This window comes from Drosophila biarmipes, chromosome 3R (genome assembly GCF_025231255.1).
Source record: "Drosophila biarmipes strain raj3 chromosome 3R, RU_DBia_V1.1, whole genome shotgun sequence".
Taxonomy (NCBI): domain Eukaryota; kingdom Metazoa; phylum Arthropoda; class Insecta; order Diptera; family Drosophilidae; genus Drosophila; species Drosophila biarmipes.
The window spans coordinates 8,591,723-8,618,077 of NC_066616.1; the positions used below are offsets into that span (position 1 = coordinate 8,591,723).

The window sequence follows — 26,355 nt, forward strand, 5'->3', positions numbered from 1 at the left end:
TTTCCTTTTGGCTTAATTGTTTGTTTACACCCAGAAAAAGATAAGTAAATTTGTGCCTGTTTCGCTGTTTACGATGGAGAGTATGGAGTGAGAACAATAAAGTATGCCACGATCTATATATAAAGCGCAATTTATGGATATGTACTGCTCAAATAGACCCTCCCCACTTTTGTGAATATTTGCCTAGCCGATAAATAAGGCCCCCAGACGGACTGACGCATCGGAATCGGACTGACAAAGCCAAGGAGCTCAGGCCATAGCGAATGTAGCCTCTTCAGGGGCTCTGGAAAAGCGGGGATTAAGTTAATTACAATTTCGCGGTGCTCTGGCAAAGTCCGGCCTGCAACGTGCAACATGCAACTTGCAACATTGTAGCGATTGCCACTGAATACTTTGTTTTGAACTTGAGCGCTGGGCCAGTGGGGGAACGCCTATGCCTTCGATGGCTGTAGATATGGGATACATATATTCGTTGACCAACTTTTGAAGACAATACCATTCGTAGGTCGTCGACGCCTGGCACCCACGTAGCAAAACAAAGCAAAAGCGAAACTAAATCGTGATTTATGATGATTATATTTGAATTGCTCATTGTATCTCACACTACGGCATCTCAGATTCGGCCAAACATTTGGCTTTAACGAACGATTTTGTTGTATTTTTTTATTTTTATCGCATTGCACATAAATAAAAATCAAAATTGGGACCCGCTGCTGGTGCCCTGACCATGACCATGTTGCAGCTGTTGCAAATGCAGTTTTCCAGCGAACCGCGATAGAAGATCTGCTCGGCAGAGGGAAAAGCTGGCCCCCGAAAAAAGGGAACTCGACTGCATTTTCGCTTTGGCTCTCCCTTCGGGGCCAAGACCCGTCGTCATCGTCGTCGTCTCAGTGCATTGGGTCTGTAGGGCGCCGGGAAAGTTAATTAATTTTCCAGCGAAAGTTGCCTTAATTAATGCACCTCATAGACTGCATTTCGGGGGCACCTAAGCTCGCCAACCATAAAACCGACCTTTATCCACGGCCAGCAACCCCTTAAAGTTCGTATTACCAAAGTCCTGGCGTTGGCTTTTTTGTGAGCAGCGTTTTAAATTACAGTTTCACTTTTTAATTAGACCCCGCCCGGGCCAGACGTCTATGCAAAGTCGAATAGAGAGCCCCGCACCAGAGGCAGCCTATGAAAAGGAAATTTTAATTAAACAGTCTGCGAGGGTTGGCACAACCAGCAAAAAATAAATAAAAGCACATCGCACAACCAACTCTTCGGGCATTGAAGTCACAGTCACAGACCTGTGAGTGTTGGTCAGTTGCGAAAAATGTTCCGAGGGCTTGGCCAGGAAAAGGAGGCGGGGCCCTTTCAGAGGGTAAAATACAATAAATAGAGTCTCACTAGCCGGTACTGGAAAAAAACTCCTGAGGAGATGTGCTTAGCCTTCAATGATTATTTTACCTAAACTTCAAATTTATTTAGCAATCTCTAAAACAACCACATAAGTATTAAGTACCTATAATATTTCAAAAACCCTAAACGTGGGAGTTATCATCTTGGTGGTATACTAGTAAAAAAAAATATAAAAGTTCTAGATGTTTAAGAAAAAAATGCATGTTTCTAGGTCAATATTTTAAGCACAGTGCAGTCCCCTACCTATTTTCCAACTTCAACATTAGTTACTTATATATGAACTAGAGACTACCAAAATAGTTTCATTTTTACCACAGTGCACTGTCCAGGTTTGAATTCCTTCGTTTTTAAGAGGTATTTCCCCTCAGTGTAAGAGCCAGCGACGAACTAAGTCATTTGCAGACCTGGCCGAGGGATTCGAATAGGGCACGGCATTCAGCTCGGCTCAGATCGGTTTGGCTCGCTTTGGTCGGGGTTCCTGGTTTAATAGCTTCGCTCTTGGCATTGAAATATTTATCATGTCGTGCTAATATTGCCCAGAACCTCGAGGACTGGACACGCTCGATTGGACAGTTGGATAGGGCGCAGCTCTGGAGGAAAGCGCTGGCCAAAGTCAGCCAAGTCGGATGGTCGGTTGGTCGGTTGGCTAGTCTGAGTCGCCTATCTATGTATCCCAGATACTGGAGGCCCTCCTCCTCTCTGGCTGCTTCTTGCGTTGCCTGTCATCATTGACACGCGAATTGCAAAAGTTAATTTAAGTAGTTTTGGCCAAGAGACGACAACACGGAGAGGGATCCGAACTGCAGCGCACTCCTTGGGGCCCTGAGCTTAAGCTTTTCCTTTGGCCTTAGCTTTGGTATTGGCTAGTCATGGGCAGATTTATATGGCCATTTGGCTAATGAATTGCGGCCAGCGGCGGACGAAGAAATAAGAGCTGATCCATGGGCGCCCATAAATCATGAGAACTCAACGTCGTCGTTGCTGCTTTTACTACTTCGATTTCATTCCTGAGAGGCCGGATCATCGATGAGCTCGCCGTTTTTACTTGCTTGAATTTATTTTTTCAAGACATCAGCGGTTTTGTTTGGGCCCGCATTTGTTTTTGTTATTTTGGAATGCCATTTGCTGCTCGTTTTTGTTGCCCAGGCCATCGCGTCGCACGCCATGTGAATTATGTGGGAGTTGTGTTGGCCCTGCGCAAACATTTCAATTCCAAGCGTCTGTAATTATTGCGCAAATGTGACAAGACAAACAGTTTGTTGAACACATGTTTGTGAGAAAGGCAAAACCCCGGGTAAGTCAGAAGAAACCACGTAAATGGATCGCAAGGTCACAGCAGTGAAACCCTTCGAAAAAGGTTTTATTTTTGGTGCTTTATGGCCGAAACAAAAATGCGGGCCCCAAAGGAAATGCCCAGAATATACATGGACTGAGTCATAGCCGTCAAAAGATCTTGCAAAATAGGAAATGTATATGTTAAAGATCGCGCTGCTAAACAAAGCGAGTCCCCACAAATTAAGGCAACGTCAAGCGGCGTGAAATGAAATGGCAAAAATAAAATAAAAACACGAGACGAATCGCTGCTAAAGTTGAGCCAACGAAACGAACCCACACCTCATAAAACTCATAAACAAAACGAATATTACCCGAAAGTTCTCCGAGGATCTGTCCACCGTGCAAGTAGCACGGGCATTTATTACATTTTTGACTCACAGAAAATCAACGTGAAATATTTGGCACACATTCAACTCAGAGAAGGGGCAAAAATACATTGGGGCACGCGACGTTTGGGGGGGCCTGGCGTCCCGATCAATAAAAATAGCCAGTCGCAATCCGCGGCAAACGTGGGCGATCACCATCATCAGCGTGATCATCATCATCTGAATCCGAATCGAAAACATCATCATCGCCGGATGATGGCCCGATGGAATGCCATCTATGCCACAGTTAAGAGGCAAACAAAGTGCAAGGACGTCCCAAGGGGCCTGGACCCCTCCCCACCATTCCCACTCCCTTTTCCATTCCCATCCCCCGACCCCCCTGGCTGGATATAAAAATATCTTCTTCTTGGTATCTTTAGCCTCTGCAGAGGTGAATGAATCCAAAAATATTTCTGCACGCAAGTTGTGCGCGTAATTGCACGTTGCTGCACCTCGCTCTCGGTTATGGGAGTCACTCGGGGCCCAGACCTGCAGTCAGAGTAGGAGCCAGATTGGGATCCAGGGATCCAGAGTCTGTGGGCTGCTCGACGGCATCTTCGGCTTAACCCACATACAGGCAAACCTCCCTTTGCACACACCGACACGAACACCACCGATGCATTCCTAGCGTTTTTTTTAGTACTTCTACTTGCTGAGTGGCGGCATCCCCGTCGCAGTATCTAACTGGATCTAAATGGAGTTGTGGGCTCAGTTCTTAGAAGCTTGGGCCACTAGGTTCCCACTATAAGGTATAGGGTATACCGAAAATTTCACATATTCTAGACACAATTTATAAGTGCTTTAGATAGTATTAAATATTGCAGGGTCTAGACTATTCGTAAACAATATTCTAATTTAAAAAGTTCGGTTGACATAAAATGAAAAACAATTTTTAATTAAGTAAAGTATGTGAATTTTTGTTTTCTGTTTGGGATCCCATATATAAATTTTGTAAGAAATTCTCAGCCCTAGCTCCAGCGGTTTCGGCTCTGAATGTATCATCTACCTCTTATTTCATGAGCTTTGGTTGTAGATATCATATTAAAGACATTTTTGCATTTATATTCCAAAAAACCGAGACCATAAATATTTATAAAAACTAAACTAGTTCACCCGCTCGACTGCAATACCCGGCCTGACTTCAGACACAAATGTCGCACTTTATGGGCTGTAATTTGAAAATCATGGCCGGCATACAGTACTTTTCGCCGACTGGGCTGGGCTCCTCGAAAATGCAGCAGCTCGTTAGACGCATTAGGGCCCGGACATTATTTCCCCGGGCGGATGACATATGGCAAGTGGGGATCTGCTTTCCTCCCATCGCACACACAAATACCTGTGGTGGCGGCGCGTCTTATTAGAATTTATGATTGCCATCTTTTTGCTTTCTTCGGCGCCTTTTCGTGGACTTTGGCTGGCTTGGCTTGGCTCGGCTCTGCCCAGCTGGCATTTACTCTTACTTCATTATTTATCATGCACTTTACGGAGCCCCCGAACAGCACACGTATATATTAGCATTTATAATTTCAAATTGTTTATGGCCAAGCGTGAAAATGCCTCACAAGACAACATGAAAACGGCAAAACTGCAAACTACAAGCTGCAAAATAAAAAATAAAAAAGGCAGCAACAAATCTTTTCCCTAATGCATAAAAATGTAATGTGCATGACGCATCCGACACACGCTGAAGGATTGAAAATATTTTTAAATTATACGAGAGTGAGCTAATTGAATTCGATTATTCACAGCAAGCCCTTGGGGTGGATAAACCCGGGATTTGCATGAATTTTCCCACCCGCCGGAGCAGTGTTGGAAAGATAAATGTGCAACACACAGCTGCGGTGAAAATCAAAGCGCAAAGTCAAAGATCCGAAAACATTAAATGTTTGCACAACTAATGAACCTTCAATTGGATTAATTATAAACACATTTGGTTAATGTTTGAAGATAATTTTTTGACAAATTTCGGGTGGCCGTATCGCAACTAATGGGACAGCTGATTTAATAAATGACCTGTCCCTTTAAGCAATAATTGATTTTTTTGCCTGTAGATGGGATTATGAAATTCTTTTGTGAAATACGACTGCAATGACTAGTTCTACTTCGCATCGATAAATCTATTAATGAATGAATTGCTTCGCTGTCCACAAGGCTGAAGACAAAGCGCAAATATTTGCATATTTCAAAATGATATTTACGAGCTCGACTCCAATCAATTAACGCATTAACATGGGTTTATTGTGTATCACATTCAAATTGGCCAAATCGGCGGTAGCCGGTGCGAAACTCGTTCTCGGCGCCATTACCAAAAAAGCGAAAAGCACACACTCGACTTTTCTACGTGGGCGATCCCAAAAGGTGAGTGAGTGAGCAGTGAGATTTACGGATCGTTAGGTATTATAACTTAATTAGCTGCATAGCGATTTGCCGAGATGCCTGAAAGAAAATTAAATATTTTCGTTGCCCATTGTTAGGTGTTTACGGTAAATATTTAGCTGTATATATTTTTGGCTCCTTGCATAACTTGTTTTGTTTGCAATTTTTATTTAAAGAGTGCAAAAATCATTTGGGTTTCTTTCGCGGGGCTTTTGTTATTGAAATCGCGCTGTTTTTCGGCTTGCCTGATTAGTGCGTTAAGCACTTTTACTTTTTCTCGGTCCCAAAGACAATGCCTCTTGTTATGTAAATTGAATTTCAATTTCTCAATTTAATAGGCCTGAGGCTGGGACCTAGTCGTTGTCTCTCTTTATTAATCAAGCGGCAAGGGAGATGCATTAAAATCGCAGAGGAATTAATTGGGGCGCATCAGGGTTACTCGATGAAAAATGGAGGGAATATCTGTTGGATATGTTCGCTTTTGTGTAAACATTTGCATGCACATCAAAAGTAACTGTAACCGAATGTTTGCTGGCCGGCAAAAAGTAACAAACAACCAGCAGACAGCGGGCCACAGCAACAACAAAAGATCAAAATCATTTGAAAAATTGTTTGGCGAAATGGTAAGACCAAATCGAAGATGGAAAATGTGTGCAGCATGGGGGAAATGGGGGGAAAAGCTGCTGGCCAGCGGAAGAAACAAACCAACCAACGAACCAACCACTCCCGGACTCCAACGTAGATGTTGCTGTTGCAGTTGCAGCAGTTGCTGTTGCTGTTGCAGTTTCTAAATGCCGCCGCGCACCAATTCACCGAGAGGCACACGGGCTGCAAAAGCTGCAACGAGAATGCAAAACTTTGCATAATTTATGGCAATCAATTTCGCGTGAACATCAACACGGTTGCAATGCAAAAGATACAAACGCCTGGCACTGAAAGCTGCAAAAGATGGCCGAGAAAGAGCAACAGAAAAAGAAATTGAGCCAACTGCAGCAGACTGCGAGACTGCAAGCCATCCGTCTATCGAATGCCACTATCAACTTATTTAGTTCTACTTAAATGTTTACTTTCATCAATTCGCAACGATTGCCGGCGGTGCAATGTCAATTGGCCGCGGATTGGATTGGATTGTCTGATGTTGCTTTTTGGTCACAAAACTGTAGCTGGTCAAGAGACTCTCTAGTCGCCTCAACAGGATGCCCGCCATCTCAGATACATTCACTTTGCCAGAGACCGCCTGGTGGAACACTTTTAAAGAAAACCAAGAAAAAGCTAAAATCATGCAAAGACCGACGACTCTGGGGAGTGCGATTCGCCTGGCCCTAATCTAATTGCCATCGCCTAACCCAATTTCCCAGTTCTCCAATTGCAATTTAGAACTTTCACTGCCGGCAAAAACCACCTTGGCTGGAAACCCACCCACCAAACAATCGTCTTGCACTTTCGAGAGGATGGTTTTGAGGTCTCCTGGCTCAAAATACATATCATTTTACATAATAAATCTAATGCCAAAGAGCGCAGAGCACAAATTGCAGCCCGCTCGGCGATCGGATCCCCTTTGTCTTCGCTGACAGCTTGTAATTTGCTCGTATAGGTGCCTCGGCAGGTGCCTGCCGCATTGTGTCTACTGTAGTTATCAAATAAATACTAAGCACTCCGCACTCAACTCAAATTTACTCTACTCCACTTCCATTCTGCTTGAGTGCCGACTACACCAGCATTCGCACTTTGGCTATAGCGTTATGCATTCACCGTTGCTTTTGGCCCACTTACTACCAACAACACTTACTTACAAAAATGCAAAAATAGAAAAGACCAACTGAAAAACTAAAAACTAAGGAGAGAAACAAAGTTAAACGAAAAACCAAGTTTTTCCTGATTTATGTTCGAACAAATTGTGTTGGCCTGGCGGTTTCCTTATAAGACATGATTTAAGTGAATTATGTTGTGATTTTCAGCACTTGAGCCGTGACCAAATGGAAACAGTTCCCGTCTGATTAAAATCGGAATAAATGCAGAGATTATTAATTTTCCACTTGCGCACTTTCCCGGCTGATTAACCCCATGTGTGCAAGGTTAAAATCTGCCAACTTTTGTATCTGGCAGATGAACCGCATCCATTTACTGTTGGCATCCGTCGCACGCAACGAGCAGATGGAAATAGATGGGAAATTGTGAAAGAGTTTTAATCAAAGTGGGAACGTTTGATATCTTTCTCGCGGCTGCCTTGACACGCAATTGAAATGAGCAGCAGCAGCAGCAGCCCCACGGATCCAGGGCCAAAAATAAATCTCGAAGAAATTCTTCGTTTCGAAATATCTTTGGCGGGGGAAAATTGGGGGCAAAAGCGTGGCGGCCGTCGAGAAATGAAAATCCATGCGTGCACTTGACGCCGTTGAACCCACAAATTGGTGGTGTCATTAGGCAGATATTGATTTGAATTTATTGGCAATTCAATTAACTCTAACCGAATGATCGGGTGCTGGCTCTCAATTATTTTCCAGCCGTTTTTTAACCATAGAAAGAGGGAGTGAACTGGAGTGGAGTTCTGCTGCAGCCATTAATTGTGTGGCAGCTGGCGCATTACAATGCGGAAATGCAATCGAATCGAATGGATCCGAATGGAATGGAATCGAACGCACTTCACACGCAAATAAACAGGCCGTTGTTGGTTGGTTGGTTGGTCTGGAGTTTATCTTCGGGATGCACGGCAGCAATTTATTCGCCATCGAGGGGTGAAGAAAGTGAATAGTGAATAGGGAACCTGGAACTTAGAACAGAGAACAGAGAACCGAGAGCTGCGAACTGGGAATGGCGAGCAGTTATGCAAATCAGCAGGTAGTCTCTGCCCGGAAAGGTGGAAAAACAGACCCACAGAGGTCGGTCATTCACCGCCACAAGTATCCATGAGATACGCGCACTCGCATGCAATTTGCGGCATTAGAATATGCGCACATGAATAGATAGAAGGGATCCAAGGATCCGTGTGGCCGTTGACGTTGTATGGCTCCAATGAATGGCGAGATTTTCATTTAACCGCAGCACATTGTGCACTTTCATTAGACAACTGAAATATAATTGCAAGTAAGGGTAGCGACCGTCAGGCCTTTGTTGATGGGAAAGCTGGGGAAAATAATGGCAACAAATAACCGAATAATGCCCGTGAAACACAATAAACATACGAGCAGCAAAGAAATGTGTAAATATCACTTAAAAACGAAAACGAAAGTGAAACCGTTTCCATTCATCTAAAAAATGGATGAGAAAGTTCAATACAACTGGAGAAAGAGTTGTCAATTCATTCAGAAAAGCTACTGGGTGTCACATTGATTTCGGTGTTCATTTTCATTTCTATTTCCTTTTCCATTTCCCTTGACTTGTGCACTTATCCATCTAGATGGCCGTGTACTTCGCGTCCCAATGTCACCGTTGATTGCATAATCATCTGACCGTCACTAATTCCTACGTAATTGGAAAGCCATAATGTCAAAGACTCTGTGCCGCTTGGCAGGCCTTCGCGTATGCATCGTATACATCGTTTACTCCGTATTCCTCCTCATCACATGCACCACATCTGTTGCAACTTATTAATTTTTGGGGCCAACAACCGTTCCGAGCCGTAAGCGAAATGCCCGAAAAAGTACCCCACACAAAGCCGATTACACTCTTAAGTGTTGGGCCGAAGCTGAAACTAAACGCTATTAATTTTTACACACGGTTTCACTGCAGTTCGAATGCGTTTTTCATGAGCTCTCCCCGGAGTCTCGGAATTTTATAGCTCCCAGCTAAGCTGCAGTGGCAATGGGTTTGGATTTTCAAATCAAGTCTGGCGTGGTCTGGGCCATTGTTTTGCAATTTTGTTTCATTTTAGCCCAGAGATCGAGGGATGCAGAGGGGCTCATGCGGCGGCATGAGGATGATAATGAATGATGAGCCGAACGGGCGAACGAGCAACCGCCACAATACCTATTGAGTAATTACAAAAATTTTAAAGTTTAATTAAAATTGTGTAAATAATCGTATTTGTTTGGCTTTGTTACCGTTGGCGGGTGTTGCTGTTGCGAAAACGAAAGTGCCATCAAATTATGATGCTCAATTGTGGGAACAACAGCTGTCTTTTGACGAGCTCACCGAATGCCACTCGAGGAATTTCAATAGCTCGACATGACAGGGCGATATGTGTATATCTGGGTGGATCTTACAAATTAATGCAGGGAGAGAAAAGGTATCGAACAGATTTTTATCCTAGACACATCTTCTTTTCTTTCACTGCTGAGAATGTTATCTTTCATCTGAGTTCTTCCTAAAGGATATTAATTCCATTGTTAGTCTTTAAAAACCCTTATAATCAAATATTTTTGTGAGCAATATTGAGTTGTGCGAAGTGACACTTAATGATATACCTCCCAGAAGAACGCTTTATCTGAATGAAGGATGAAACATTTCAATTGTAAAGCCCCTATATCTCACTCTTACTGATTCATAGATTTATTCCCCTTGTTATCAAACATTTTTTAAAGAACTGCTGACCTTCAGTTAATACCCTTATAGTATAATTTTACAACTGACACTCACCTTGTAAACCTCCGAGAAAAATCCCGATCCGATTTTCTCCTTGACGAAGTCATCCACGGAGTATAATGCTGAGACGGCGGTGCGCAGCGCCCGACACGAGCTGCCGGTGACCAGGCGATCCGATGATATGGTCCGCGTCACGGGCGCCGGCGGCAGACCGTTCCCGATCCATCCGCCGTTGTGGAGCGGCTGATGTTTCACGGGAGCTTCTGCGATGGCATCTCCATTGGATGTTCCCTTGAAAGCTGCTGCTGCTGCTGATGATGCGGTGGTGGTGCTGCACATACCCGCTGTGCTGGGCCAGACGAAGGGCGAGGCGGCGGCGGCGGTCATCGAGGAGTCCACCTGGTCCACCGATAGTCCGCAGACCTCCGACGGCGGACCGGGGCCACTGTGCTGATTCAGGCTCATGTTTATCAGCTACGACGTATGATGCTGTCGTATCCGGATGTGTGTGTAATATTGGTTTGTTTCTGTCGTTGGACGACGACCTTGCCTTGCCTGCTTGTGGATCGGAAGGGGATCGGACGGGATCTCTCTGCGTTTCAAGTGGGATCTGTGTAGTTATTGGCTGATGGTGGAGCTCCAACTACAGCATGGTCGGGCTCATGATACACAAAGATTGGCGGTTAACGCGACGGTTAGAGAGAGACGGGCACGATATGTTCTACGGATGCTATTTTTGAGTGTTTGTTTATGGAACGGAGCACAAAACATTTATCGGACCCATAGGTCCGAGCTTGACAACTTTCAAAATTTTGAAACAGTAAAAAAATGTGAGAACCAACTATCATCGATGACTGTTGCTTGCTTCGTAATAGAAATTTGTGTACTTGGATGGTCGATTGTATATTCTTGGTATTTGGAATGTACTGGATTGTTCTTCTCCGATATTCTTGGCACGTTGCAGTTGTGGAAGCTGCACTGGAAGCGCTCGCAGTTGGAAGTCTGAAAAGGAGGATGGCAAAAAATACAAGTTAATATAATTCAATCAATCTCGGCGCTCTAATGAAATGTAAATAAATTCGTCTGTACAGAGGTAGGTATATATTTGTTCGAAAAACCAACGAAGCGGGGCGCGTGATCAACATTTCTGTGTTTATTCTTTTTTTATGGGGTGCAAATTGAAATACTTCAAAGAATTCGCCTTATTTTCCGTTGTCACGCGCCGCTGAAAGTAATAACCAAGTGCCAGCAATAAATTCTGGAGAACAGGAACTCGAGATATTTGCAAGTTACAAAGGGGCAGGGAAATCAAGACAAGGCGATTAAAAAAAACGAAAACGTTTAATAATTTGAATTGTAAATTTGCAAAGATTAAAAAATCGCTGATAAGATGTTTTTTAAGAAAAAATATACTCTTCATCAGATTAGAGTACCAAGAAATTGGTGCTCTATTTAAAAACCAAACTGCCTTGTTTATCAATCCTGTTTTCGTGGATATTTTAAATTAGCACATAGTAAACTAACAAGAATGAATTAATCGACCCTGCGCGAGTTTGCTAATAAATATTCAGGGTCAAAGTCGATTTCATTGGCTACATTTTGCTTATCAGCCGGGCTCTTGCGGAGACAGCCAACTACTAAATATACGTTTGTACAGGTTTTGTTGCCACTTGATAACGCCGACTTTTCAAGTGCGATAAAACGCACGAACGAGCATTTTCACAAAACCAACAGACTTTTGCTTTTTTTGTTTTTTGCTCGGAACAAACAATGTAATTTAGCAGCAATTTGGTTATCATTTCGCTGACTTGTGTCGTCGTTTGTTTTCGTTGTCTCGCCGGGGGCTTGGGGGGGCAAATGAGTTCAGTTCATCAGCAAATAATTGAGATAAACACGATCACCGCCGGAACCTTGGCCTCGAGCTTGAAAACCAAGTCGCTTCGAGTGGGCTGAAGGAGGACGTGGAACCCAGGAGGGAGGTCTCTCAAGGGTTCCACAATCGGAAAAACACCACCAGAGCCACCACCTACCGCGAACCACTCGGATGGTTCCACTCCAGAGATAAGTTTGGAAATGATATAACCAAATATTTTGCTGCTATAATAATGCCGGCGAGCAACGGCAACAGGTTGGAATTTTTTGATTTGCCATTCCTTATCACGGCAACCATATATATTCGGCGATAAGATACTGGGAAATTGCGCTGGGGCGACCAAGAATTAAATCAGCCAGCACAAATTTGGCTCGTCAAGGATCATGCGAGCGGCCAAAAGGCGATCATGTCAGATAACAGCAAAGAGCCAGCCAGCTTACAATTAAAACTATAACAAAATAATTACACCAAATTTCGACATAATGATAATGATAGTGGCGAGCACACAGCTCTCACTTTTCCGGCTGGCCAGAGCCAAAATAAAGCACAAATTACCAAGCGCATTTTTGCACTCGGCAAACAAACGGGGAAGTTATGCGAATTGGGATTTGCTGTTTGGCTTTTGCTATTTGGTCTTTGGTATTTGGCATTTTGTGTGCGTCTTTCCTACTTCTTTGCGCAGTCTGTCCAAACAGCCGGTCGGAGCTGAAGTCGAAGCTAAGGCCGGCAGCAGGCCATAATTAGGGTCAATTGCGGCTAACCGCCGCCAATCGACGACAACGAAAGCTTTTGGCCAAATGAAGCGGCCGGGAAAAAGTGCTACACTTCATTAGGCGCCATGACAACGAAGAGCTGGTTGCAGCGGAAGGAGTGGGGTTGCGGCTTTATCTTCGACTTTGGCCGCGATTTAATAGCAGCCTGCCCCACGATTACCTAAGGATCGCTTTCGGCCACGCCCCCGACGACAGTTGTCCAATTAGGGGCAGGTCTTTGTCAAATTATCTCGTTTGGAGCTATGAAATGAATACGTGCTATCTTCAGAGCCAGTTGTGAAAGTTCCCATAATACCTAATGAGTTGCAAAGTTAAATATTGTTGTGAAAAATAGTAAACATTAAACTTGGATATCTGGCAGAAGAGAGTGTATGCACTGCACTGCCGATGAAGAGGGAAATTATCCACTCCGTGGCCCACAAAAATGAGTTTAGCACGCTCGGCAAACTGAGTCAAGGCCCCAAGCAACGATTTTAGGAAGGGGGTACCCATTTTGGGTGAGCAAATCTATCGCGTCGAGAAAAACACTTTGGCGGCCCCTCTTTTTATACCGCTCTTTCAATAGGGCCATGCATAAATTTTCACATCACGTTCCAAACTATTTATCTCGTGTGGAAAACCACAGGCAAAACATCAAAATATTTATGTTTTAATAGGAATGCCAGCCAAACAAAGGTCAGTTGTTGCCAAACATATGGAAAATAGATGATAGATATATCTGATGGTGTGGCAAGACCTCATTAACTAAGAAACATACAGTTGGACTAGTTTTGTGGAAAGTATCAAATTATAGAAACTAGTCTGCTATTAAAAGCATTTCTTGAAACATTAACTCCAATAATCATCCGAAATGAAGTCTATTTATTAAAATATTTGTGTTTTTGCAAGCTGTTTGCCGGAGAGAAACCGATGAAATTCATTTCAGCACACCACTTATCTCCATTAGATTTTGATGGCGTTTAGGCATTCTCCAAATCGAATGGCAAACCGTTAACCGCCACAAGGTTCGAGTCAATAAACCGCTGCCGTCTGCGGTGACTTTTGTTGCTGTGCGAGATCAAGTTGCATGTTTATGGGGCCAAGGGTCGCCGTGGCCACCACCACCACCGCCACACCATCACCACCATCGTCATCATGACCATCGTCTTCGTCGTGGTATCTTCGCCTACGTAGGCGCGTGCCTGGAGAATTGTGTGTGCAATACACACTGCGTCGCTCCAGCGGAGGAGCCATTAAAGAGGCATAAATCTTGGTTATGAAATTGGAAATGATTTGCTCTGCCGACACGTTCAAGTAGGGAGCTCGCACAATGCATATAATGCCCCGAGAACTGATGCGTTCAGGAAGTGGAGAGCCCGAAAAAAGCGTTAATGAAAAGGAAAGTTGGTCAGCGGCACAGAAAAAATGCCACTTCATGCCCACTGCCACCGCCGTGTGCCGTAGAAAGAAAAACACAGACGAAAGACGTAAAGTCGGCGAAAAGAAGCCAAGGCAGCCAAAGAAGAAGAAATTTCTATAAACAAAGAGATGAGTAGCGCAGGCAGAGCAAAATTATCAAAGAACAACAAAAACGAAAAGAAGTGGAAAATGGGACATGGCACACTCTTGGGCCCACAGAAACAACAAAGACCGAATGAAATTCATGTCGTTGTCGCGCTCATAAATTCTTCTACGCCTATATATCGCTGGCTATCTGCGAGATACACCCACTGCCTCGGAAAAACTAGCAACTCATTCAACCGGGGAGGTGCTGCCTGCATCCGCTCCATGCTTATTATACCTATTTACAAATACCGAAAAAAGAATCTATGTAAATTTGTGTGTTTTGAATAAATTCCAAGCCCATCGAAGGTGTGAGGCCTTATCGTACAATTCTGTTTTTGTTAGACCCCAGCAAGTGATTCACACACAACGAAATGAAAAGCGGGGAGAGGTATACGAAGTCCACTTTATAAATTCAAAGTCAGAGGAATGTTCGACCGAAAGCATAAGATAAGCTTAATTAGCCGGCCAACGAATTTCACTTTCCTCGGGTGCAGAACGCTCGTTTTCGTTTCTAAACTATTTCTGAATGTCCGACGATTACTGCGCCATTTAGGCATTTCCACTAATTGGCAGCCGTTTCGATTTCGGGGGGTGGGAACGAGCTCACGTGCCGCCCATCGATCGGCAGCAAACTAGCCGCCTTAAAAATAAAGTGAACTTTAGGATCGCAGAAGCCCAACTAGAACGACAACAACAGCGACAGTGGGTTTATTTTCAGCCTCAAGTGCAAGTCCCATTAGAAGATCGAACAGAACAAAACAAAACACTTGATGAATGCAGCTAAGGAGGTGCCAAACCAAACAAAATCTGCAGAAGGGCGCGCAGAATGGTTGTTTTATTTTATTCCACTTATTTTCCCTTGTGCCCTCGATGCGGGCAGGGCGCACACAAATGAAAACAAATTAGCTTGGGCAGCATTAACAGCCGGCTGCACAGGGCGGAAGTACGGGGGAGTTTATTGTTAATTTCATAAACACCACGAAACACCACGAAGCACCACATCTCGGAAAAAGCACCACAGAAATGCAGCAGTAGCAACAACCAGCAACCACCAAACCGGCAAAATCCCAATAGGACAGCTGCATTTCAGTGGGAAACGCAAGTGGAGGATGCACTCGTATTGGGAGCTATAGTTTCTCGATCCGTAACAGCGAACCACGAACATCTGTCGCAGTTTTACGTGGAAAACTGTCTTTCCGCCGAATCGGAATCGGGAAAAGGGAGAAACTGTGAGACGGTCAGGAAAGGAGTGAGAGCCGGGGAAAACACAAACATCGGAAGCATCTTCTTCATAACTTGCAAATGTGTTTGTGTTATTTTTACATTTCCGCTGCTTACGAAAATATTGACGCTCCCCTTCGCTCCAGACCTTCCCCATTTCGGATTTTGAAATTGAAAATTCCAGACGCTCGCAAACACGCACGTGTTAGAGATGGGCCAGATTTGAGTGCATCGAGTCGGCGACAACAGGTTCGATTAAGTGAGCATGCCTTAAGGGTGTACTTGGGTTCAGAAAAAGGAAATGCGAATTTGCTTTTAAAATTAGATCGTTTCCTGTTCTCAACGGATGTGCCTAAGCCACCACGTGAATATGTCCCTTATGAAAAAATACATTACCTAATTTTTTACAAATGCGTAAGGGTTTATTTCATGAAACAATCTCTCTTTTTTCTAAGATTATGATGGATTTTGGCATTTGGAGTTTGAGTTGACGTGAGAAAAATTCTCAAAGAAATGTTTAGCAATTAAAATTACAACTACAAGATACAATTTTAGATACATTTGAAGTTCAAAATTTCAGGACCGAATACTTTTCCCCTACAACCTTGTCTCCCAAGATGCAGCGAAAGCAGTGGGTGGAAACTTTTGGCAGGCAGTGTGCGAAAGCTAAGGTCAGGCCCCCATCTCTAGGTTGCTTCCGCACACACACACTCGCTCAGGCCGAAACGGAAATGCCACCAACAGCAGTTGGTGTAAGGCTTAGCGAATCCACTAATTCTGGGCTTTAACCGATTCCTGCTTATGCTATTTATTTACCCGTTTGGTTTGGCGACTGCTCTCTCCCCCCTTTTCGCTCTCTCTCCTTTTCCGTTCTTATTGCCGTGTGGCCATAATCCAATTATGTGTGTATGTGTCTGCTCTCTATTGCAATTGCAGTTATTCGCACTCGCCGCGGTATGCAACCCACACACTGCCACTCGCGCACTCACACGCACTCGCAGACATTCAGATGCGAACACCGAAAATCCTGAGCGTCAACAAAATAAATATAGCTCGGCGCTTTAAAATAGGTTTTCACTCGATTCTGCGTTGGCTGTCGCTGGCTCGTCTTGTTTATGTGCATTCGTTGTTGGCTGTGTTGTGTGTACTTGTTTTTTCTGTTAGACGCGACTGTCCATTCAACACTTCCCCGTCGACGCAGGACAACACTTGTTTGTTGCAAACTATTCACTCGGGATATCAGTATTAATTGGTTGTAATCCAGTCTGGAACGGAGCAAGACACGCCGCTTTTATTTATGTCTGCACTCGCGAAAAAGCGTCCACAAATTAACTGTTCTTCGGGAGCGACGCGCATCAACGTCCGACTTTGTTTTCCGTCTCTTTTAGAGTGACCGTTGTTAAATGCGGCCGAGATCCTAAGACCGTTGTGCGCACCGCTTAGTGTGGCCAGTTCTGAGACTGCTTTGGCCGAATTTTCAAATAACTTGATGTTAAAATCAACATCGGAAACTGCAGTGGTTTTCCTCGCTCAAACCAAGTACTAACATTGATGAAAGCCGAGAACTAACTATAGGAGAGAGAAGGAGGCAAATATATGGTCAAGCCCTTCCATCCTTCCCTTTTTTTCATCACGGTACTCAGAAATACCAGAAATATACCGGATTTGAGGATGAGTTCATTTCGTAGAACGTTCGTTGCAGCCTATGCGCTGAGGCCTTTAAATATCTGTTGCAGTTTTAAGCGGATCAGAGAGAAGAGAATCACTGAATCCAAACACACCTGCTTCGCTTAAAGAAACCATAACCCAAGGGATAGGACGTGGAAATTTTGTTGTTTCAATAACGTTTCCACCCTAGCATGTTGAAAGTTTTCAGCGCCAAATAATTTCTTAATCGCTGTTGGCAAATAGTTTGAGGATTAGATAACCACTAAAGGAAGCTTAGTGAAAATTGTATAGGACATTTTTTAAATCAAAAGTGACTCCACAAGAATTTTCACATGTTGAAACTACTTGGACCCTTTAATATATATAAAACCTTCATAGCATTCTCTTTTTTGACTATTTCTTATAAACATCCTTAGACAATGCGGAAGGCGGAATGGCTTTTATAGATTTATAATGTATGTTTTGGTGCAATAATTACTAGGAAGGACAGAAGTTGAAGCTTAATCATTTCCCAAAAAGAGAAATTCCCTTTTTTCTCTTTCTACAGTTCTTTAAGGCACTTGTATGTCAAATGGATATGTCGCTGAATTGGAATTTGGTCGCTGAAAAAGAAACAACCTCTGTGTGAACAGGGCGCAACTTCCTCACTTTCTGGAGATTCGATTACTTCGGTGCTCGATAGTTATACGATCGATACTTAAGCTAAATTTTTTAATTTTAATTTAACCGAATTATATAACAAACTTTTGTGTGTTTATTTAACAATTAAATGCGACTACTTTTTCTTGATGTACTTCATGTACTTCTTGGCGTTGAAGTTGTCCTCCACCTCCTCCATGATCTTGACCTTCTTGCGCGGCTTCCGGGCCTCCAGGCGAGCTCTTCGCTCGGCGTCGGTCAAAGTGCTCAGATCCAAGGGAAGCTGAGGGATGGATTACGTTTATTACACTCTATATTTCATGCTGGATACACTTTTACCTTGATGATCTTCCTGGGCTCGTGGTAGCGAATGTTTATCGTGGATCCATCGGGCTGAACCACCACAGTGGGATATTGTCGGCAGTAAACAGAGCGATGCAGTCTGGTCACCGCTGTTGTGGCGGAGGAAATGCAGCGTATTTGCTGCACTGCCTGCGGCAACTGTTTCAGCAGCATTTTAATTGACAATTCGAGTATTTACCACTCTTCAATTAAATAAAACACACGAGTTGTTTTCTTTTATCGAACAGCTGGTAGTGTAACCTTTGATGGGTAGGGTTCTTAATACCAGCCAAATGTTTGGCAGCCCTGGGAATTGCCGACATTTCTAGGTATTTCCACCAGCTGTGGTCACACTCGTACTCAAAGTGTAAGTGTTGGTGCTGGGACAGAAATTCTTATTTTCTCGTTAAAAAATAAGTACGTTGCTCGAAAAGCTTTTAAAAAATAAGAAACCAAGGCGCTTTGGTAGGCCAGAGCATCGTCTTTTCTCGGGCCTTGAAGAAAAGCATAGGAAAGGGTGTTCTGCTCAGGAGTACCCAGTGGAGCAACTGCGGTTAAGAAAAATTACATAATTTTTGCGAGCATATTTTTCCTTGTGTTATGAATAGGGATTATGTCAAGGAGCCAGTGATTGCCACTTAAACTAGACACCTAATTCCAACCAAGTTCAAGGGAAACTCCTAAAGAGCTTGTCCACTTTCTTCCACCGAGAACCTAACCTCATCCGTTGTTGTTGTTGTCTTCCAGTTCCTGTGCAGAATGGCCGCCCGCCGCATCGCCCAATCCTCGATCAACTGGTCCGCTCTCGCCGAGCGCGTGCCCGCCAACCAGAAGAGCAGCTTCGGCGCCTTCAAGACCAAGTCGGACATCTATGTGCGCGCCGTCTTGGCCAACCCCGAGTGCCCGCCCCAGATCGATTGGGCCAACTACAAGAAGCTGATCCCGGTGGCCGGACTCGTGGACTCGTTCCAGAAGCAGTACGAAGCCCTGAAGGTGCCCTACCCCCAGGACAAGGTGTCGCCCCAGGTGGACGCCGAGATCAAGGCCTCCCAGAGCGAGATCGATGCCTACAAGAAGGCGTCCGAGCAGCGCATCCAGAACTACCAGAAGGAGATTGCCCATCTCAAGTCGCTGCTGCCCTACGACCAGATGACCATGGAGGACTACCGCGACGCATTCCCCGAGAACTCGCTCGACCCCATCAACAAGCCCACCTTCTGGCCCCACACGCCCGAGGAGCAGGTCGGCTACAAGTCCAAGGAGCAGCTGGAGGCCGAGGCCGCGGGACACCATTAAGCAGTCTCTGGGTGAAGGACGCTGGCGCCTGGCAGTCTATGGTCGTCTGTTGATTCGAAATGTAAACCACGTTGAAGTAAATTACCCAAATTAAATTCATTTCAAATGAAAGCGGTTGGGTTGGTTCAGGATGGCTGTGATTTTTTTTTACCTTTACAAAAAACCATTTCCGCTATGGTGGATTGACCACGTACTTGGATGTACGAACTTAAATGGTGATTAAGTCATCATAAAATCAATAGAAGTTTATCGAGATCCACAGCCGGCTCTTGAGCTCTTGATCTTGTTCCGGGATCTGGTTTTGGAGGGCACAGAGTTGAGGACATTATTCAGGAAGTCTAAGGATTCCATCAAGCCCCAAATCTCTTTGTTATACTCCTGTTTTATTGGGCATCGCCTTTCCTGATTAAATACACTTAAAAGAATTAGATTAAAAGAAAATAGAAATAATATGCAACTGCTACATGCAAAAGCGCCCTCACGGGGACGGTGGCTGAACTAGCACCCCCTTTGGAGGTTTATTTATCAAGGAACTCCACCTTCGTTTGAGTCCCCGCTGTTAGCGTATTATCATAAAACGCAACCTCGTTTTGAGTCCTCGTTTTGTCTTGTAAAATAAGTCTCCACAAAGTCTTATAAAGCGGAGATTTATTGTATAAGTTAGCAGAGGACTCTACCTAGGTTTGTATCTTTACTTTTCGGTATATTTAATCAGGATTTTCACGATCAGTCGCACGCCTTAGTGCATTTATCAAACAGCCGTTGGTAATATTCAAAAGTGCACTCACAGCTACACTGCTCTCCTCCTTGAGAGAATCGAAGCAGCGCTCTCTTCGGGCTCCCAAAAGTCCGTTAAAAAGCTCCGCTCCAAGACGCCACTCAAATCCCGTTTCCCCTCCTCCGCTCACCTGAGCGCACCTTTCGCAAAGCCGCGACGCAGCCGCAGCGCGTGTGAGCTTGTCTCGAGGTGCACGGAGCTCCGAGTGCCGCACGTTCAGTCGCGAGCGAATCGAGTTGGAGTGCAAACGTCTCAAGCGGAATCTCAAGTTGTAGCGCCAAACGCAGCGATCGGAGTGGATATATGTACATCTGTGTATCGCTGAAATACAAAGTTGAACCAAGTTGGAATTTGCCACCAGTCGAAACACATCTCGAATCGAATAAATATCTGAAATTTGCATAAGGCGCATCGAAAGACGCGCTCTGCCAGTTAACCCACTTTCTAAACGACCAAAAAAGAATAATACTGCGACCGATATTCAGCAACAACGAAACCAATTAACAAGCAAATAATGCCTAGCAAATACACCGAATAACGTGCAAGTGATTCATGGTTTTTTTCTTCCAAGTGAAGTGCCCAGGTAAATCGAAGCATAGCTAAAAGCAAGCCAAAAGCTGACTGCAACGCACTGCAAGCGATAACGATACCTGGAACGCCCCCCACCCAGGCGACTGTCAGTCAGTTGAAACCGCAACTGCAGCGGCAGCATCTACTCGGCCAGAAACGACAGCGGCAAGTACGGATTGCAAACAGCCCGGGTAAGTTGCACCATCGTACATCATCGCACAGAAACAACGAGATCTCCAGTAATGGGGGTTCATAGGGAGCCTTTGCTGCTGCCTTTGCCTCCGAGGGTCTGCAAACGGGTTAACAGGCTGCGGCTAATGCCAACGATCAATGGGCCTGCAAAGATGCAGCGGCCAGAGCGAGTTAGAACGCGCTTCTTGGTGTTTCCTGCTAAGCAATACCTTGCATTTCCCTGAATCGAACGTGAGTGATCGGGGAACCCGCAAAACCAAACAAACAACTGACTTAAGGTGTTTTATAAATGTTTTCTTAAACTTTACATAGTTACTTTGAATGTCATATCATACCTTCAAATCAAAAAATTATTTAAATGAAATAACATTGTGTTAATGCTAGAATACACTTCTTGGAGTTTCCAACTAAGCAACTTATATATTATTCTTATATTTTCTTGTAACGAACCTTAATGATCTTAAAACCAGAGCAATAAACATCCTTGACTGACATTGTTTTCTTAAATTTCCCATTATAACTTTAAATATTTTATCATAAAACAATAAAGTGATTTAATAAAAGTGGAAGCATTGCAATACCATTTATTTATCTTATAAATTACTCAAAAACGTAAGATTTGTTAGGTATAGCTTGGTTGAAACCAAATATTTATGTTAGACTGCTATTTCATAATAGATTTCTTAGACCCTCCTTAACAACTCTGACTATCATATCAAACTCTAGACAAAAACATTTCATTTTAGAGTAAAACCATTTCAAAACCATTAATTTGCCTTATGAATAATCCCTAAAACGTAAGATTTGTAAGCAATGGCTTGGTTGAAACAAAATGCTAATCCGATTAAGATAGAAGAATGCAAAAATTCATTGCTCTACTCAAAACCGATCAGCATGACTCCCCGAAATGATCTGCAGAAAAGATCTAAATCCAAATGATATTTCTCCGATTCTGGGGAGCTATTTATACAATACCCCCGAAAAAGGAATACCCTTGAAAACTGCGTGCGCGCAGAACCATAATCGATTCCTCGGGTTGCTCCCCTTTAGGGGCATGCATTCCATATTTCATAATCCGCTGTCTGGCAGCATAACTCTTAGCACCTTTGAGCACCTTCCCGGCTTCGTAGTTCGCATTTCGCCAATGCAAAAACACACACACTCTCGCCACCCGGCGGGCTATAATTTCTTTGGATAATTATTACTCGTCTGGCATTTTTTCAAGCCACTTTTTAAAGCTGCTTTGACCGGCGCTGACTCTGTGAAATTTTTGAGTTAGAGCCGCAGTTTCTGTTGCTTTTTGTGCGCTCGTTTGCATAAACACCTAGCGGATAATTCGCAGCGCAGTTCGCTTAATTTAAATAACTCAGTTTAGGAAATTTCTGCCAACTTTCCTCTGGGCAGCGGAAATGTGTACAAAAACAAACACTTAGTATTTAAGCCATTCGATCTGGCCCGTACTTATTTTCGGCAATATTGCCATAAACGTGTCTGGTTTCAGTTATAAAACCAATACGAGTGGCCTGGGAAGTCGTAGGAATGTAAATCGGTAATTCGAGAGGCTCTGGGCAAGAAAGCTTCGACTGATCTGGTCGGGTAGGTGACAAAGCCTCTGCTCTTGGCTTATGTGTGTGACTCAAATGCGCCATGGGTCCGGTACTGGAATTCACGAATGACTCAATGTTCTGCCAAGTGAAAGCATTAGGATGTAGAAATGTTTCGGTGTTCCCGTTTGATTTGATATTTTTAGACAACACGATGAATAGGATGGTTTTGCTTGAACCCATAAGATATTTTTAAACAATTTAGATAATTATATATGGGCACAGATTTTATATACATTTTATTTTCAATTTTCGATAAGCTTTTGGTAAATACATCTTAATCTGTTTTTAACGTTCTGATGACAAGACAATTTGAGGAGTTTTGTAAACATTAAATGTTGTTATTAATACTTGTAGGTATTTAATGTTTCGGGAAATAAAAACCAAATAAAATGGGGCCTGTAGCAGTGGGTACTTACTATCCTGGCAGTTTTCCCGCAGCCCTCTTGATGGGGTTCTCTTGATGGCCAAGCATATGGGACCCCTTTGGCAACGCCTCCTGGACGTGGCTTGCTGTGTCCATTCGAGACGTAACTCATAACCAATTGCCGTGAATGAAATTCGCATTTCATTACATGCCGTCGACGCCTGAATGCGACGCTGTCGGTGGCCGGTTTTTGTGTGTGGTTTTCCACAGCAAACGACAATAGCTACGGCTACGCACGTTCGGCGAAAACAAAAAAGAAATTGGCAATAAAGTGCAAAAGGAGGCGGCCCGGGGCTGGGCAAAAAAATTAAACAGAAAAAAGAAACAGAAATTGCCACAGAGAAACGTGTTGCGCCGCCGGCCTGGTGGCCCATCCCATCTGGGGATGCCGGCCCATCTCGATTCCGAGGCCGAATCGAGTGCAGCCGCGGCACAAAGTGGCCGCCTGCACATTCGTATTAACTATCCGCTAGATAGCCGCGCACTTTCACAAAAACTCGTTCGAACGAATGGCACAAATATGAGCATTTCGTTTGCTGCACTCTTTTCCATTCGTTTTATGCAACTTTTTGAGATTTTTTAGCACGGCCCATAGTTGCTTTATTAGCAACGTGCCAACCGCAAACAAACCAAGACAAGAAGCCAGGCCAACGAAAAGGCGAATCAACTGGGCAAACAAGAAGTTTGTAAAGGGAAAACTGCATTTCGGCACGGACCTTGGGGGAGAGGCGGGTGGCAGGGGGCAGGTTACGCAGTGGGTTTAAAGACAAGTAAGCCCCGCAATAATTATGCACATAAAGCACACCAACTTTCCACTTTTCCCCCAAACTGCGGAGTGCTGCCAAGGCACGCACTGGCCTGTGTTTCATTTCTATTATTTCATCTCGTCGGTTTTTGCGTCCGCCGCTCATTGTTTACCAAATATGTTTCTTAAATTGTCTGCTTTCATTGCCGTTTGCATAATAATCGAAACGATGCAGATTAAACGTCTGTGGTCATGGATTGGTGTGCCCTTTGTTTGCCATAATATTTTCGCCAGCAGTCGCATCTTTTCCCCGCTTTTCGCTTCTTCCATGCTGAGTGGGCGATAAGCGAAACGTGATTGATTGAATACGAGCCGGGAGAAAGAGATATGACAGGTCTGGGACTGCGCATGGTCTGCGTCTGGGTGTCTCGGGGGTCTCGCCCCATCTTTATCAGCTGCCCCCGTTTTGGGTGATTTATCACTGGTTTTCGGGTTCCCCGCGATAAGCAACCGCTGCAGATACTGCTCTCAGATAATTGCAAACTTGAACTTTGCGGATTCGTTTATTATTTATTTTGTAAAAGTAAACATAATGGCGAAGTATATATATAAATATATTTTATTCGAACTATTCCTTTAGTTCCCTTATACCACAAAAATAATTCTTTCAACTAAATGTGTTTTTAAAATCGGTGTTTATCCATACATCAAAGAATGAAAACAATTTTTACTGGGCTTATCAGCCATTCTTTCATCACGATGACAATCACTTCTTATTTATGTCTGTTTCCGAGTGCTAAGAGTTCAATTTCCGCTGGCACCCTTCTTTTTTCGAGACTTCTCTTTTGCAAAATAAATAAATAACTCGAAATACCACCCAATGATCATTTCTCTCGTTTTCTGCCAGTAAATCAACAGCTTGTTGTTAATTTCGCCCCCTCTCCCTCTGCAGGCGTCGTGCCGTCTCTTTCCTTGCCTATCTTCTTTTCGTGGTGCGTCAAGTTGGCACGACAGGCGGCGGGAGAAAGTTTTTCTTTTTCTTTGCCAAACTCGAGAAATAAAACCAAAAAATTAACGCCGAAATATAAAATACAAACAAAGGCGAACAAAAAACGCAACAAAGATGTAAGGTGTGCAGTGCAAACATGTGATTATATATCCATGCACACCAATGCGCCTTATATAAGATATAGCGATATCGACTGCGGCATTAAAAACGCATAACAATTAATTGTTGAAAAAACAATGAACGACGGCAAATGAATCAAAAGTAGATGACACTCTGGCTATCTGCAGTAAAAACAGCAACACCCCACGTCAAATTTTGAATGGGCGATGAGCAGATTGTTTTGCTAATGCCTTGGCCACCAGTATCTGTATCTTCGGCAAGCATTCCACGCATGGCCATCAAAGTAAATTACTTAATTTATGCCTCAAATGTGTCGCCGAGCACTTTCTACCTCCCCACCCATGTAGGAAACGCGCTTCTTGCGTAACGCGACTTTAAACGCATGCAAAACGCGTGCAGCGAAAGCAGGGCAGCGTTACATCAGATTGAGATTCAGATCCCCAGTGAACCCGGGGTCACCGGGAAATTAACTGATAAAAGCCGGGGCTTTGGACCTTGCTCCCCGGCAAATCAATACCAAATAGTAAATAATTGAGGCAGCCCAAGCCAAGGTCTGACCCTCATTATGGCTTTATCAGCTGGGGAGTGAAAACATTCGGGGAAAATGGGGGGCGCTGAGCTGCACTCTTCTGACAGTCTGCAATTTATGCCACCGAAAATGGGGAAGTGGAAAAATTCTCAAGTGCCAGAAGACGCCGCTGGAAAACAGACGGAGAAACTAATTTCTAATTCCGAATTTTCCATTTTCCATTTCTATTTTTAAAGGCCGGGGGAGCAGTGTTCCCGAGATGCAGAAAGGGATTTCAATTAAGCAGATATTCAAGTAGCTAATAAATAAATATAAATCTATCTCTTGGAGATTGATCAACAGGAGAATTCCATTAGCCGCTGGAGTCCCAGGGCTGGCTGTTAATGTTAATTCAATTATATTCAGTAAGAGTAATTTACTATTTCGAGCCGGAAAGGCGGAGAAAGAAGGAAGGTGGGAAATGAAAAATGAAAGCGTTCTTAATTGCGAGCCGACAACACGTCAGTTGGTTTTTATTCATTCACTTACATAGTTATTTTCTCCTACGCTCACCCACAATATTTATGGGCATGAAATGGAAATAGCTGGCCAGGATCCTCATCAAATTGAAGAAATTTATTTGCGCATGCGCAGCAATATGGCACGCCACACAAAGTTGCCAGCAAATGTATCTGCATGCGCATGAGCAATGTGTATCTATCGGGTGTATCTGCGTCTGCGATCGCGCTCTTCTTTCACTCCAGACATTTTCTAATAATTGAAAAGCAAAGTGTGGCCACGGCAGCGCGGCGTTGGCAGCAAATTGAATTATAATTTCAATTATGAACCGTTGAAAGCGGAAGAAAAGCCAGCCAGCAGCAACAAAGAGCCTATTGAGCGGCGTTCGCCGTAAACTGTAAATGAGGTTGCTGGGGCCACGGATTGTCTATATACCGCAGATGCAGATACAGATACCAGATACCAGATACAGATACCGTCCGGAGTGCTAAGCATGTCAATCAAGAAGAACAGTAAATCGCTTCTAGC

At 43.9% G+C, this 26,355-nt stretch overlaps 4 protein-coding genes across 6 annotated transcripts in view; 2 read left to right on the top strand and 2 right to left on the bottom strand.

Moving 5' to 3' along the window:
* Nucleotides 1–16,813, bottom strand: part of LOC108031440 (uncharacterized) — a 50,155-nt gene extending 33,342 nt beyond the window's left edge. For both annotated transcript variants that reach the window (XM_017104870.3, XM_017104869.3), the window contains exons 1-2: nucleotides 16,227–16,813; nucleotides 10,053–11,000 (exon numbers count right to left, since the gene is read on the bottom strand). In XM_017104870.3, the coding sequence (XP_016960359.1) occupies nucleotides 10,053–10,463 (411 nt within the window). In that variant the 5' untranslated portion in view covers nucleotides 10,464–11,000; nucleotides 16,227–16,813. The remainder of the gene's footprint in view (nucleotides 1–10,052; nucleotides 11,001–16,226) is intronic.
* Nucleotides 16,814–17,775: 962 nt separating this feature from the next.
* Nucleotides 17,776–18,326, bottom strand: LOC108032220 (39S ribosomal protein L55, mitochondrial). Its single transcript, XM_017106083.3, has 2 exons — nucleotides 18,057–18,326; nucleotides 17,776–18,000 (listed from the first exon to the last, which is right to left on the bottom strand). The coding sequence occupies exons 1-2, from the start codon at nucleotides 18,231–18,233 to the stop codon at nucleotides 17,854–17,856; spliced, it is 324 nt and encodes a 107-aa protein (XP_016961572.1). The 5' UTR covers nucleotides 18,234–18,326; the 3' UTR covers nucleotides 17,776–17,853.
* A 37-nt stretch (nucleotides 18,327–18,363) lies between these two features.
* LOC108032219 (ATP synthase subunit d, mitochondrial) lies at nucleotides 18,364–19,466 on the top strand. Of its 2 annotated transcripts, none has more exons than XM_017106082.2 (2): nucleotides 18,364–18,426; nucleotides 18,807–19,466. In XM_017106082.2, the coding sequence occupies exon 2, from the start codon at nucleotides 18,819–18,821 to the stop codon at nucleotides 19,353–19,355; it is 537 nt and encodes a 178-aa protein (XP_016961571.1). In that variant the 5' UTR covers nucleotides 18,364–18,426; nucleotides 18,807–18,818; the 3' UTR covers nucleotides 19,356–19,466. The 2 variants fall into 2 exon arrangements, with proteins under 2 accessions (XP_016961571.1, XP_016961570.1); XM_017106081.2 differs by having other exon boundaries at nucleotides 18,409–18,476.
* Nucleotides 19,467–20,328: 862 nt separating this feature from the next.
* Nucleotides 20,329–26,355, top strand: part of LOC108031673 (serine-rich adhesin for platelets) — a 38,024-nt gene continuing 31,997 nt past the window's right edge. The window contains exon 1 of the mRNA XM_017105313.3: nucleotides 20,329–20,894. The gene's annotated coding sequence lies outside the window, so the exon portion shown is untranslated. The remainder of the gene's footprint in view (nucleotides 20,895–26,355) is intronic.

Excerpts from the sequence above, each read along its gene's own strand:
- LOC108032220 (XM_017106083.3), bottom strand. The coding sequence starts at position 18,233 with ATGCTGCTGAAACAGTTGCCGCAGGCAGTGCAGCAAATACGCTGCATT. Across the intron at positions 18,001-18,056 it reads AGCCCAGGAAGATCATCAAG|CTTCCCTTGGATCTGAGCAC; the intron begins GTAAAAGTGTAT and ends TCCATCCCTCAG.
- LOC108032219 (XM_017106082.2), top strand. The coding sequence starts at position 18,819 with ATGGCCGCCCGCCGCATCGCCCAATCCTCGATCAACTGGTCCGCTCTC.